The sequence below is a fragment of the Lathyrus oleraceus genome, chromosome 5 (assembly GCF_024323335.1).
Source record: "Lathyrus oleraceus cultivar Zhongwan6 chromosome 5, CAAS_Psat_ZW6_1.0, whole genome shotgun sequence".
Classification (NCBI taxonomy): Eukaryota; Viridiplantae; Streptophyta; class Magnoliopsida; order Fabales; family Fabaceae; genus Lathyrus; species Lathyrus oleraceus.
The window spans coordinates 454,122,157-454,137,789 of NC_066583.1; the positions used below are offsets into that span (position 1 = coordinate 454,122,157).

The 15,633-nt window shown below is 34.8% G+C and overlaps 2 protein-coding genes across 2 annotated transcripts; one reads left to right on the top strand and one right to left on the bottom strand.

Moving 5' to 3' along the window:
- The first annotated feature begins 1,297 nt into the window (after window positions 1–1,297).
- Window positions 1,298–3,108, top strand: LOC127085385 (expansin-A15). Its single transcript, XM_051025901.1, has 3 exons — window positions 1,298–1,510; window positions 1,688–2,000; window positions 2,448–3,108. The coding sequence occupies exons 1-3, from the start codon at window positions 1,384–1,386 to the stop codon at window positions 2,749–2,751; spliced, it is 744 nt and encodes a 247-aa protein (XP_050881858.1). The 5' UTR covers window positions 1,298–1,383; the 3' UTR covers window positions 2,752–3,108.
- A 3,744-nt stretch (window positions 3,109–6,852) lies between these two features.
- On the bottom strand, window positions 6,853–8,031 carry LOC127081294 (uncharacterized). The gene is made up of 2 exons (XM_051021566.1): window positions 7,549–8,031; window positions 6,853–7,443 (listed from the first exon to the last, which is right to left on the bottom strand). The coding sequence occupies exons 1-2, from the start codon at window positions 8,029–8,031 to the stop codon at window positions 6,853–6,855; spliced, it is 1,074 nt and encodes a 357-aa protein (XP_050877523.1).
- Window positions 8,032–15,633: the final 7,602 nt, after the last annotated feature.

Consider the following 15,633-nt stretch of genomic DNA (forward strand, 5'->3'; position numbering starts at 1 on the left):
TTCTCGCCATTATCTTTATTGCTCATTTTAATTGTTTTACACGCTTTACTTGTTCTTCACATCTTACATTCTAAACTTCTTTTCATCATGTTCAACATTGTTGTATTTGTTTGTATTACCATGTCTGGCTAAATCTTTCAAAGGTTAGAATGTAAGGATCGCGGTTAAAGAGATGTTTCACATATTGCATCTGTAGAAATGCTTTAGGGGCTGTTTTGATTTTTAATTCGAGCTTTCTAAAACAAACTTGATTAGTTTTAACTACTCGAGGAGTGCGAAAGCACCCTGGCTTAGTTAACTAGGAATTTTTATCACTTTAAGGAAAAACGATTTGTGAATTTGTTTTCGGACGCGTTGATAGATTTAAATTCAGGAAACTCCTTAGGTAAACTTTCCGAATCAAAATCACTTTTTAACTAAGCTTACGAGTCTTATTTCTTAAAAATAGGTTTACTACTTTAGCGTTCTGCGCACATTTTATAAATGACAATAAAAGACCTTAATTTAAGGGTAAACTCGGTTCTGAATACGCGAAAGCGACAGTTCCTGTTAAATGGATTCTTTTCAAGAGTAGAAAATATTGCCCCATAAGTAGTTCTATTTAGACAATCGAAGCATCGTTTAACTGAAGTGAAATACATTCAAGCTTATCTTTATATGCACTGTATTTATCATTTTCTTTATTTACTGTTATTTTGTGACATCAATATCTCATTTGTACCGCCTTAGATAAACATCGTAACAATAGTAATCGATAGATTGACGATTTGGTCTCTGTGGGATCGATAATCTTTTATATTACTCTGACGCGATTCGTGCACTTGCAAATAGAGCGATCAATACATTGAATAGTTCCACGAAACCGAGTTACAAACATTTTCAAAATCAACTTTTCAATTTTCGCTATTATTTGTGTTATGTTGAGTTATGGAGTGCTACTAACAGTCTCTTTTTAACGTTCTCTTAAACACTCATTTTTTATTAGTTGAAAAGAGAGTCAGTATTTGAGAGAGTGTTAAAAATGGTGTTATTAGCAATTTTTTATGTTGAGTTTATTTTTTGTATTTATTATTTTTTTAATTCATTTTAAAGATTGTTTCGCTATCAAGTTCAATTCCAACTTTGTGATCACACGTGTCAATCGTTTAGCAAAATGAACAAGAGAAAAATATAATGAAAAGCACATGGTTTGCGAAATTACTATACTCGGCGGTATCTGGTCCCCACATAACAAATATGTAATTAGACAAAAATACTCTTTGCTCCCTTCCATCCTTCACCTATTTAATCCCATCACATTCTCTTCTTCTTTTCCTCACCATTCATCCTTTTCTCTGCCTCTCAATTGAGCTATTCGTTCAATTCACACTCTACCTTTTCTCAATGGCTCTTTTGAAACTCCTCTTTATTGTATTTCTCTCTCTAGCATCATGTGTCTTTGCTTCCAATGATGGTTGGATTGATGCTCATGCTACCTTCTACGGAGGAGGTGATGCTTCCGGCACAATGGGTTAGTAACCAAGACAGTAACACTTCTCAATAACTAGAATGATAATCTATTTCAGTTAATAATTATGCAAAGATATAATAAAATGCAGAGTGCGGTTTCGAAAACTACACCTACACCGTCTTAGTTATACTTATTATATTATATATTATATAATTTTATGATTATGGTTAATTTTAGGTGGAGCATGTGGATATGGAAACTTGTATAGCCAAGGCTATGGAACAAACACCGCAGCTTTGAGCACTGTTTTGTTCAACAGTGGATTAAGCTGTGGAGCATGTTTTGAGATAAAGTGTGTCAATGACCAAAGATGGTGTCTTCCAAATTCAATTGTTGTCACTGCAACAAATTTTTGTCCCCCAAATAATGCACTCCCAAATAATGCAGGTGGATGGTGTAACCCTCCACTTCACCATTTTGATCTCTCTCAACCTGTTTTCCAACAAATTGCTCAATACAAAGCTGGAATTGTTCCTGTTGCTTACAGAAGGTACTTCAATTTTCAATTTCAAATTATATGAATTTATAATGAATTTTTTTGTTCTTTCTTAAAAAATTTATTTGTTTTAATACAAATTAAATATAAAAAAAACTAATTTTTTGAACTCACAGAAAAAACATAAATTAGATTTCAAGTTAGACCTTCTAATTATGACGGAAGAGATCTTCCGTTTTAAAATTTATCAATAAAATGATTTTCGCACGCCGCTTAAGGATTTTGAAATTTAGTTTTTAAAACAAGAAAAACATGAATATATTTAAATTAAAAGACTAGATATGTTTCTATTTTTGGCAAGAAGACAATATATATTTTTAACATGTTCTTATTCTAGGAATATATTTCATTGTTAAGGTGACGGCATTCATTTGTCTTATTTTTGCAACTTTATTTGATTCTCTCTTTTTTGTTTCTATTTTAATTGTTGATAATGTATAGGGTTCCTTGCCAAAAGAAAGGAGGCATAAGATTCACAATCAATGGTCATTCATACTTCAATCTAGTACTAATTACCAACGTTGGAGGTGCTGGTGATGTTACTGCAGTTTCAATCAAAGGTTCAAAAACTAATTGGGAACCAATGTCAAGAAATTGGGGTCAAAATTGGCAAAGCAACTCTAACCTTGATGGACAAAGTCTCTCCTTTAAGGTCACTTCTAGTGACGGTCACACCGTGGTCGCTAATGATGTTGTGCCAGAAGGATGGTCTTTTGGCCAGACGTTCAACGGCATTCAGTTCTGATGGAATGGAATTTGATGCATCACTTCTTATTCGAGGGCATCTAAGGACACATAGTTAGAATATTAAGGAATTAAAATTAAGGGATTGCTATATAATTTAGAAAAAATATATCAAATAATATATTGATATATAGGAGTGAGTTATAGATATAGAGGCAAATGAAAAGGGCTGATTTTAAGATGGTCCTGTCATTTGAGTTGTGGTATGAGGCATTATATGTTGTGCTCTCAATTAGATGGCAGAGGTGGATATTTGTTTACAATTTACCACCCGCTAGTTTATTTTATTATATGGTTTGAATTATGTATCGACCCTAAATTAATAATAAAAAGTATTATGTTTTCTAGCTAAGCAAAAGATATTATAATTTAATTTTTAATTTAATGTCTTATTCTTTCTAATATTTTGATGGTTTGATTTTGATTTCTATTTTAAGTTGTACACAATTTGGTGCTCAATTTCAGTCCCACCATGTATATAATACTTCACATCCTCCTACAATAAATAAATAAATAAGGTAACTAGGTAACTAAAGCCTGACAGTAAATATGTTGTGCCATTTTTAAGCTTGAGACATTGGCATGAATATATGAGGTAATTTCAAATGCATTGTTATTGTAAAGTGTAATTTTTATTCTAGTATATCCATTTCTTAATACATAACATGCTATGTTTACACTAATTTCCTACACCGTATGATATTTATACGGTATGTATACCATTAATTTAGAGTTGTACATGTTTCTGTTGGAACATAAAACATAAAATTGAAAATTGAAGGTTCAATAATGGTGGAAGAAAAGAAGATTGGGGAAGATGAAGTTGAGAGAGAAAATAGAGAGAATAGTAATATTTGGATGAGTATAGATTTTTGCATTAACCTTGAATTGGAATGATACAAATGTATTTATACATTGGGAATAAAAGCTACAACTAAAGTGACTCTAAAGAAAAGAAAATATGTTAATTTTGGAAGGGAAAAAAACAGAATTTTAATTTTCAATTAACACACCACCTCACTTTAGTTGCTCCAAGTCCACCATGCTCAAGCACTTCTTTAGCCTCTTGAACACATCATTTGTCACACCCTTTGTCAACAAATCCGCGACTTGGTCTTCGCTTCGGCAATAGCTCAATCTAAGTTTTCCATCACCAACCAATTCTCTCAAATAATGAAACCGCATCTCAATATGCTTGCTCCTTCCGTGTGCAATCGGGCTCTTCGCAAGATTTATTGCGGAAACATTGTCTACAAACAGTGTGGTGGCAGCCTCATCACCACATCCCAATTCCTTCAATAGATTCATAAGCCACATAGCTTGGCACGCACCTAACGACGCCACAATGTACTCGGCCTCACAAGAAGAGAGTGCTACAACCGATTCCTTTTTCGAACACCAAGAGATTGGTGTACTACCAAACATAAAGATGTACCCCGCCGTCGATTTTCGGTCATCTTTGTCTTTGCACCAATTGGAATCGGTGTAGCCAAGTAAATTGCACTTACGCCCCGTGTCCGATGCGGGAAAGAGAATTTCGCAACCAAGAGTACCTTTCACATATCTAAGGATCCTCTTGACCGCCGCCAAGTGAGACACATTCGGTCTCTCCATGAATCTACTCGCAATACCGACACTAAAAACCAAATCCGGTCGCGTATTGCACAAATACCGTAACGATCCAATCAAGCTCCGGTAAAGCGTTGGATTGACATCCTCCTCCTCATCACTTTTAGACAGCTGCACTCTAGCCTCACAAGGTGTAATACAAGCATTACAATGCTCCATATCACACTTTTTCAAAATATCTAGAGCATACCTCCTTTGGTGCATAAGCAACCCCACTTTTGACTTGTGAAACTCTGTGCCAAGGCAGTAATTCATGACACCAAGGTCCGTCATCTCAAACTCTCTCATGAGCTCACTTTTGAACCTTGAAACACTCTTGTCATGGTTGCCCGTAATCAAGAGATCATCAACATACAAGCAAAGTATAATCACACCATCATTCGTATCCGATCTCACATAAACTCCATGTTCGGATACACATCGTTTGAAACCAATGTCAATAAGAAAGTCATTAATATGTTTGTTCCAAGCTCTTGAAGCTTGTTTCAAACCATACAACGCCTTGTGTAGCTTGTAATACTTCATCTCTTGATCTTTTATCACGAAACCGGGTGGCTTCCCCACATAGACTTCCTCAACAAGAGGACCATTCAAAAATGCAGATTTGACACCCATTTGGTAAACCATCCAATTGTTGCTATGCGCAATACCAACAACCAAATGAATAGTCTCTAATCTAGCCACCGGTGCGAATACCTCCTCATAGTCTATACCTTCTCGTTGCAAGAATCCCTTCGCCAATAATCGAGCTTTGTGCTTGATTACTTCACCTTTGGGATTTGCTTTAACCTTATAGACCCATCGCACACCTATCGGTTTCTTTCCAAGTGGTAAATCGACCAACTCCCAAGTACCATTTTTCTCAATAGACTCCAGCTCCTCTTTCATTGCACATATCCACTTAGGATCACTTAAGGCTTCTTCCTCATTTACCGGTTCGGATTCATCCATAAGCGCGAAATGAATAAAGTCACCATCGTTATTAACTTTGTTATCTTGGAATCTTTTGTAATCTCAGATTCTATGAGGCAAGGCTCTTTTCCTCACTGGTCTACCATCATTAACAACATCATTTTGCGCTACTGTAGGTGCTGGTACAACTGTGTCATAAGCCTCAGGATCAGAGAATTCAAAAAACTGTTGCTGCTGCAAATCTTCTCTGTGTAACCGGTTACTCCCAGTAGGGTAATCAGTTACTACTGCATTTTCTGTGAGTAATCGGTTACTGCTATTTAGGTAACCGGTTACTGCAGCATTTTCTGCATTTTTTACTTCATCAAAACTCACATCCTGGGTTATGACGACCTTCCGATTTCTTCCATCGAACAACTTGTACCCTCCAGTAGAGTGATATCCTAAAAATATCAGCTTCTCACCCTTATCATCCAATTTCTCCCGAAGTTGGTCCGGTACATGACGATATGCAATCGATCCAAAAACGCGCAAATGATTCAAATTTGGTTTAAAGCCACTTCAAGCCTCTTCCGGTGTGAGTTTCTCCAGCTTCTTAGTGGGACACCTATTCAACAAGTAGGTGGCTGTAGACACGGACTCACCCCACAATTCCTTAGGCAATTTCTTCCCACAAAGCATACTACGCACCATGTTCATTATTGTACGATTTTTCCTCTCGGCAACCCCGTTTTGTTAAGGCGTATACGGAGGCACCACCTCACGTATAATTCCCTCAAGATCACAAAACTTCCCAAACTCACTAGAGGCATACTCACCTCCACCATCCGTTTTGAGAATTTTGAGCTTCCGATCGCTTTGGCGCTCCACCATGGATTTGAAATTCTTGAAAACTCCAAATACCTCATCTTTTCTCTTGATAAGATATGTCCAAAGCTTCCTACTAAAATCGTCAATGAACGTAACAAAATATCGATTACCACCATAAGTCTCTACTTGCATCGGTCCGCAAACGTCGGAACATACCACCTCAAGTAAGCCTTTGGTTCTTCGACTCGCATCTTTGCTAAACACATTCTTGTGCTGTTTAGCCTTCACACATTCCTCACAGAATTCAGTTGGAATACTAATGTGTGGCAGCCCCGTTACCATTTCACTTTGTTGTAACTTTCTTAGATCCCTAAAATTAAGGTGACCAAGATGGTAATGCCATAACCACTCATCTCTACTTGCCGCGGTAGCTAGACAACGATGATCCATAACCTTTAACTCAACCTTAAAGGTTCTGTTGGCAGCCATCGGTGCTTTTAGAATCAACACACCATTTGAATCCAAAACGCGTAAAAATCTTCTCCTCCAACCGAATTTTGTATTCTCTTTCAAGTAATTGGCCAATACTTAAAAGATTACACTTAATTCCCGGTATATACAAGACATCTTTGATCCTTGAATGTCCACCATTCCTTTTTTCTATCAAAACATCTCCTACCCCTTTGGCGCTTAAAGTGGTGTCGTCGGCAAATTTGACTTTACTTTTTGCCGCTTGATTGATTTTCACAAACTAATCTTTTCGACCCGTCATATGTGTTGAACAACCGGAATCCAAGTACCACTCATCTCTCCCTTGGACTCCATCACGAACGGTAACCAACACATTTCGATCCGAATGCATTTTCTCGCTATTTTCCGGAACAATACAACTGTTGTCCCGCAAACTTTCACTGTTGTAGCTGCTGCCCGGAACATCCGTAATGCCATAACTCCCCTCTGTGATCATTACTAGAAGTGTGTCCTCATCATCTACCTCTTCCCTAGTAACCTTGGCTTCATTATTGTGATTCTCGTTCGATTTACCACGACACGAATTTGCAAAGTGTCCAAACTTTCTGCACTTGTAGCATTGCACCTTACTCACATCACGCTTCTTGAAACCATTGCTATGACCATTATCCTTGGAGCTATATTCACCCTTTTCACTCGTCGAATGCTTTGAATTTTGCAAATCATTTGTACCAAAATTCTGAAAATTTGATTTACCTCTCGCCGCAAATTTTCCTTTCGACCTCTTATTCTTCTCATTGAAACACGCTTGCAAAGCAATCTCCACTTTGACTTTGTCGGCGCCTCTCTCATCCAACCTTTGTTCATGTGCCTATAACGAACTTTTCAATTCATCCTTGCTCAAAGTTGTTAGATCCTTTGATTCTTCAATAGCCACAACTATGTTGTCGAAACACGGCGTTAACGAACGCAATACTTTCGATACAACATTCTGCTCAAGAATCGTTTCCCCACAAGATTTGATTTGATTAACTAACTGGGTAATGCGCGTAATATAGTCGTTGATTGTTTCTTTATCTTCCATTTGTGTTAACTCGAATTGTCGCTTGTAAGTTTGTAACCTTACAACCTTCCCTTTGACGGCACCAACATATGCTTTCTCCAAGATTTCCCATGCTTGCTTCGTCGATTCAGAATCGCCAACCTTCTCGAAATTATCGTTATCAACACAAGAATGAATCAAGAATAGGGCTTTGTAATCCTTATTCTTCTCTTCTTTGTGTGTAGCTCTTTGAATGTCGGTAGCCTCTGCCCCTAATTGTGTAACTCCATTGACGACGATCTCAAGCACCTCTTGATAACCAAACAAAACCCTCATTTGTTTTTCCCATTTATCATAGTTCTTCGAATCAAGAATCGGGAGATTGGTGGGAATTCGATCATTGGAAACGGTTGCCATTGTTACAGCGGATTAGGATCGATAACCAAGGCTCTTGATGCCAAATGTTGGAACATAAAACATAAAACTGAAAATTGAAGGTTCAACAATGGTGGAAGAAAAGAAGACCGGGGAAGATGAAGTTAAGAGAGAAAATAGAGAGAATAGTAATATTTGGATGAGTATAGATTTTTGCATTAACCTTGAATTGGAATGATCCAAATGTATTTATACATTGGGAATAAAAGCTACAACTAAAGTGACTCTAAAGAAAATAAAATCTGTTAATTTTGGAAGGGAAAAAAACAGAATTTTAATTTTCAATTAACAGTTTCAAGGTGGAATAACAAATCATTAAAAAATTGATAAGTATATATTTATATTATAAAATACGATGTATATGTATGATTGAGTGTAAGGGAAGCATTTCTCCATAACCAAATGATAGTATAAAGGTACTATTAACTCACTTAATACATAAAAAACTATACAATTGTCGATTTATGTAAGCCTAACATAGCCCCATAGGGCCATACCACATTGATGGGCCAAAAAATCCACAATCCAAACAAGCCTCCAACAACAATAAAAAATTTTGTTTTTTCCATGTTATAGATTTTATTCTTCTGACGCGATAAATATTTTATTTTTTTATAAAATTAAAAATGAAAAAATTTGGATTTTATATTTTGGATTTACCAAAACTAAATTCATTTTCAAATTATATTTCATAATGCTTAAAGGTTAATATGAATAATACAATCTGGAACGTTCTCTATTATGACCAACTAAAACACAGAGGAAACGAGAAATCATGTTTAGGGGGTTGTTTGGATATTAAAATCCATAATCATCTATGCAACCACAAACTAGAAGCAATTGCAGAAATGGAAAGGAAAACATAAATTAACATAAATCTTTTATTTGACAAACATAAAATACGTAATGTTACTTAGATTTTTGTTAATGTAAAACTAACATTGCATCTCATCATCAAAAGATGGTCGAAGACGTTTCAACATCTTCAAAATATCGTCGGCCGATCTCGTAACCATTGCATCCACCTCGATCAGACCGTTTGTTTTATAATAGTGAAATATACTCCACATAAGCGTTAAATCTTCATTCTCTTCAACGCAAACTTGTTGAACTATATCTTTCTTTCGCTGTCAATCGAGGATGAATGATAATAGAGCTTCACAATTCTTTGATTGTTTGAGTATCAAGAGACTCTCTAGTGTGAATTTCAGATCGACAAGACATGTGATCTATGTGAACCCAAATTCAAGAGGGGGCATATCGTTTTTGAAGCAGACAAATGCGAGATACGAATATTGAGTGATTATGTGTTATTTTAGTTAACAATATGATGGAATCCCATATTTATACAAGTTTTAGATCAATATGGACCTAAGAAACTCAATCCTGGTTTAGGGACTACTCCGGATATTGAAATCCAGATTTACCCTTTGAAGTTCGTATGGAGTTTAAAATTAGGATTCAATCATGTTACAAACAGAACCTGTTTTTTGACATAGAAAATACAAACAGAATGCAAACAGAACTTGTATTTTGACATAAAAAATTTAGGGTCCAATGTTTATACAAATAAAGTTAGATATACATTAAAACACATTAAATATATCTAGATTACATCGTTGAAAATACCATTCCAGCATTACATATAAAAAATGAGTCGCCACCTAAATACATTATAAGATAGAAACTAAAATGCATCAAAGGATGCGTCACAACCTAAATCTATATCTATAGGTATTTTTGCCTTTGAATTTTACTGATTTTATTCTCTTTCAATTTGGTGAACTCTTCCATCTGATCCAAAAATTTATTCAGCCAAGTTTCAACTTTTTTTTTGTGAAATGAGTTGTCCACTCCAGTGATGTTTATCGTATAGGACATCCTGATATCAAATAAACTTGACCAAAGTGTTGTCATTTTGAAAGCCACCAATACACATAATGTGTCAGGTTGGATTTTGAGGTGGGCCACTTCTAATGGGAAAAATGTTTATGAGAAACCATATCTTGTCAAACTGATACATACCTAGTTATACACACTTGCAATAAGATGACTCATTTTAGAGAAATACATTCATTTTTCCTCAGGTGTTGGACTGCTAACACGAGGAATAAGAGATTCATAAATTTCATCAGAATGTTATTTTTTTCCTATTTAGCTTCTTGTATGATTCCTTATGTGCCTTCAACTCTTTGAGAAAATGTTGGCGGACAAATGCACGATTCTCCAATCCTTTACCAAGAAAAGCTGAAACAACGTGATAACCACAATTATCGTCACCCTTAACATCCACAATTCGTTTATCGTATTCTTGCATAAAAATCGATATCTCTTCAATGTGTATTTTTTTTGTAACTGCGGTGAAGGAGGTGGTTTGCTAATGCGAGCACCTTTGATAATAATTTTTTTAGATTTTGAAATTAGAGAATCCAAAAAATATGTTTCAACATGTTAGAAATAGGAAGAAGACCGTATTGTTAAATTGTCACTTGGTGTTGGTTTGACCTTCTTACAACACTCTTTATTTTTACCGATTTTGTGTGTGGTTTCAAGTTTTTGGTTTCGGGATACATAATATTTCTCATCTTCTCTTTGATGTACAGTTTCATGATATCACCAGCTTTCCAAATTCTCTCTTGAATCACCTCTGATTTTATCATGATGTATATGTTTGTTTTAGAATCCTTCATTAAACCATCACCATTAAATTGGATCCTTTTCCACTTCATGTAACCCTCATCCATACATATGAGTCTATCATGTTTCATCTTCTTTAAAATTACACAAAAACACGAAAGACAATATGTCTTGTCTTTCTCTGCTTGCTTGGCTTTGTGATAAATAAAATTCAATCCTGATCGAGATATATTTCCCACCAATTGTGAATGGATATTGTTGTCTCTGAATTTTTGTTATAATACTATAATGTTGTGACCAATTGATGTTTGTATATCATTATGCTAATTTTGGATCTTTTGGTTCAAAAAGTCCCAACCTCTACATAAATCATCATTACTATTTCCCAACAAAATCTTCAATGTACCATGATCAGATTCAACTATATTAGTTGTTGTATTTCCAAAGTGTCTAACCTGATTGGTCCAAACACATATATTATTCTCCTTCACCCAGTCTAGAACTGTACTTTTGACATATTTCAAGAAATTAGGATATTTCTCACACACCCTTCTAAAATATATGATAGATTCAACATAAAAATCTTTCATTATAACATTCCAGGCATTCATTATGCTCTCCAATATCACACAAGCTTTTACCATTTTTCCATCTTCAACCTTAATTTGTTTGGTCCATACCATAAGCTTAAGTCTACTTATCACATTCTTTTGTTATGTGATGAATAGAGAGTAATGCATATGAAGTAGGAAACACCTTTGCAACTAATTCATAAGTGAGGTATCACGTTCGGTGATAATGATTTGTGGCTTGTTTTGTTGGTCTTTGATCATAGAATGAAACACTTCCGAAGGCCAAGTAATGTTGTCCTCTATTTCACTTTCCAAAATTGCAAATCCACCTAAAAAAGTCAACTTGGTAGAAGTAACACCAACAATTTCCAAAAGTGGAAGTCTGTACTTGTTGGTCTTATATGTTCAACCAATTATAACACAATGAGAAATGTGTTGAACAACTTAATGGAATCAGGATGAGTCCAAAGCATATCTCGAACAGTTTCTGCATCCTCATACAATGTGTACCTAGATATAGAATTATCATCATCCAAAAGCTTAAAAATTATTACATTTTAGATCTTGCTTAATATTTGAAATATTATAAGGTCTTTTTGTGTTTCAAAGACCCAAGTGTGTTTTGGGGTTGCACCATGTTCAAAGTCATGTCATAAACAATATCATTCTCTTAAAAATTAAGGCAACATTCAATGGGATAACCGACTAGCTTGTAGCACATGTCATAAATATGAAAACCACAAACCACATTAAATGTCAATGTATCATTAGCCTTAAGGTACCTCCACAACTTAAAAAGATACACTCACATTTCATCGTTTATGTGTCATCCTATGTAATCTTCCGAATAGGTTTTTGGTACTTGCCTCTTTTTTCACATGTTATCGTCACTAATGTCGGTATTCTACCAGAACTAGAATCTGAGCTCCTGATTACAATGTTGAACCCCAATTTAGCAGCATTTGTGCAGATCCATTGGATCATATGGCTACGAATTGAAAAATCTTATTTAGTTGTAAATTATTTTCTAAAATCTAAATGGACAACACCCAGTCAACATCCATTGACACAAAAACTTTGGGGACAGTGTTAGGGTGCACCATTGTAGGAACCAGTTATAACATAATTAAATAAAAACTTATTATGAAAACAATTAGGATTTTATTTTCTGAAACCATATGCAACATAATACGGATTTTAAAATCCGAACGCAACGTTCATTTTTCAAGAGAAAAACTATATTATTACAAGTAAAAAGGAAAGAAATACATCTACATTACCTTAAATTCCATCTTATTTTGCTCATATTGATGTGAAAAACAAAAGACTTTAGTTTTGAAGTACAAACTTGATTGAGAATGGAAGGATAGTTTTGTAAAGTTTTGCAAGTATGGTGGTATGATCAAGAAATGAAGAGTACATGCAAGGTGGCATTATATTCAATTTTGCTCTTGGTGACTTCGGATATTGGTATGTGGACTACATCCAAAGATTAAAATCCGAGTTATTTTTAGGAAAATAGGGGTGGCTCACTGATGATGATGTTGTAGGGTGTAATAGGTGTGTGTAGATTACAAAATTCAGACAAACGAATGACATTTTGGGGTTTCCTAAGGCTATATTTAGATTGATGGAATGTAACAGAGCTGAGTGGAATGGAACATAACGAAGTTGAATGGTGCAAAGAAGACTGAAATATATATCCCAATCCATTTTTGTGTGGATATTTTATTAAAAATATGCCATTCAGTTGCATACACCCCAAATCGGATGAAATAAAAAATGGAGGATTTGAAGGAACGGATTCCACAATGTTCCATTTCACTCCATATATTATTTGCAAATCCAAACAATAAAATCTCATTATTCACCACTCAATTCCATTATATTCCATTTCATACCACTAATCCAAAAATACCTTATTGGTGGTTGTCCACCACTGAGGGTGGGAAGAACGATTCCAAAAGAAAAACACAAAGCCTAGTGAACTAGGGATAAACCATGTGTGTTGGAACAAAATTGGTTGATACCATATTCCTTGGATTTTGATGATAACAAAGTATTTAAAGAATAATTGGGTATTCTAATATCTTTTCTACTATGCGAAATTATATGATTAGGAACAGATAAAGAGAAGCGTGAGGATTCTGCATCTAAAGATCAAACTTTGGCTATGAATATTACTTCCGAAGACTCTGGATTTGATGGAAGATCTAGACTTTTAAGAAGCCAACTCTGAAGAAAGTCAACCTTTGTTGATCTAGACTATGAAACTTTAGAAGCCAAGAAGTGGACTCTAATGATCAACCTCTAAAGAGCGAAGTCTGAAGAAAGTCAACCTCTGAAGTATAGTCTCTTTAATCGAGGAAAATCTGAGAAGCTCAGAGAACTTTTGATCACATGAAGACTTAAGAAAAAATATCTCATTTGATGTCAGAGCTTCAACAGATAATTCCTCTTGCGGAAACTTGTTTTCTTGATATGTCTAATCAAGTACAAATGTTATCCAACCTTTTGATGAAAGTCTTCAACGTCTCTTTCTCTCATCTCTATTTAAGGAGCAGCAAACCTGAAGAAGAGTCACAAGAATACAACACACTGCATTACAGACTCTAAACCTTGAAATTTCAAAGAGAAGTTACTCTGTCAAAACAAGCTAAACTTATAACATCTTAACATTGTGTATATTTTAGAAAGTCTTAAGTCTTAGAGTCTTTCTAAGTTGTATTCTGTCTACACTTCTAATTGTATATCAAGTGTAGTTGTTACCAGGATTGTCTTAATAGTTTGTTATAGAGTCAGAAGTCTCTTGCTTTAGTGCTTGATCATTTGAAGTCTCTTACTTGTGTGTTTGAGATAAAGAATTATCTTGCTTGTGTGCTTGAGCATATAAGTCTCTTACTTGTGGGTTTGAGCAAAGGAAGTCTCTTGCTTGTATGCTTAATCATTGTAAGTCTCTTGCTTGGTTATATTGAAAATCCCTTGGCAGTAAAAGGGGACTGGACTACTTTCAAGTTGTGAAAGGAACCAGGATAACTGCTTGTGTCTCTACTTTTACTTTCTTTGCTGTCAACTATGATATTCCAAGTTATATTCTGGTTCAAAATCTGATAAGGACCTTCAAAAGCTATCCAAACCTGTCTGAGTCAGACTCTGAACTAAGTGTTCAAAATCGATTTGAAAGTTAGCAGAAGCAGTAGTTGAAAAGTTTAAAGAAGAAAAAGCCAACATAATTCAACCACTCTTCTTGTGTTTTTCTCACCTTCAATGTGCCATGAGAACGGATTGTCTGTAGTGAATTTACCATCTAGTGAAATCTACACCACACAACAAAACATTAAAAATACAAAAACATGAGGAAATGGAATTTGAAAGTTGGAGATTATGCCAAAGAAGACCTTAGACAGTGCTTTTTTTACCTTAGACAACACTTTCAAGCGCTGTATATTATGGCGCTGGTGTAGATTAAGACAGGTGTTTTTTAATCTAAAAGAGTTGACTTAAGTGCACTTTAGACAACTTTTTTTGTGAAAAGGGCTGACATAAGACCTCTTAAGGCAATGCTTTCTGATAAAAGAGTTGGCAAAAGACATTATTAGACAACATTTTCTGCTAAAAGCGCTGGCGTAAGACCTTAAGTCAACGCTTTCTAATAAAAGTGTTGGAAAAGGTATCATTAAACAACTTTTTTTGCTAAAAATGTTGACATAAGTCATCATTAGACAACGCTTTCCGTTAAAAGCACTGACATAAGTCTTCTTTAGCAGCACTGTCTAATAAAAGCACTTGCATAAGTTATTATTAGGCGACACTTTTTAATTAAAGTGTTGGCATAAATCATTATTAGACATCGTTTTTTTATAATAAACGCTTTCTTATATATATTTTGCAGAACAATTTTATTTGGATCAAGTCATCTTTCACTACTAAAAGATCTCATTTTTCGAACAAAAACATACAACCTTATATCATACAATATTAAAATTTATAACTTACATCGCATACATTAAAATATAGAATAAAACTTATACATTTCTGTTAGAAATGGAATCATTACAATAGTTAGTCGATGAAAAAACTTGTGAATTAAATAAATCGTAGTTGCAGCTAAATAAAAGCAAGCATAAACCCCAGACAATCTTTATTTGTTCATGAAATAATAACATTAAAAATTTTATAGAAACTCAACCTTGAATATTGAGCATGTTTATAGAATTCTAATAATGAATTGCAGTCAAGGCATCCAAGGTAAGGAATCTTAAACTACAGACCTCTATCATGAGAGATATTATGCGTGCTTTTAAGTTTGCAATTAAAAGTTCCAACAATTAAAAGTATCTGACATGAAAATGCTATATAGATAGTATTTTGGTAT

Excerpts from the sequence above, each read along its gene's own strand:
- LOC127085385 (XM_051025901.1), top strand. The coding sequence starts at position 1,384 with ATGGCTCTTTTGAAACTCCTCTTTATTGTATTTCTCTCTCTAGCATCA. Across the intron at positions 1,511-1,687 it reads TGATGCTTCCGGCACAATGG|GTGGAGCATGTGGATATGGA; the intron begins GTTAGTAACCAA and ends GGTTAATTTTAG. Across the intron at positions 2,001-2,447 it reads GTTCCTGTTGCTTACAGAAG|GGTTCCTTGCCAAAAGAAAG; the intron begins GTACTTCAATTT and ends GATAATGTATAG.
- LOC127081294 (XM_051021566.1), bottom strand. The coding sequence starts at position 8,031 with ATGGCAACCGTTTCCAATGATCGAATTCCCACCAATCTCCCGATTCTT. Across the intron at positions 7,444-7,548 it reads AGCAGAATGTTGTATCGAAA|GCACATGAACAAAGGTTGGA; the intron begins GTATTGCGTTCG and ends AGTTCGTTATAG.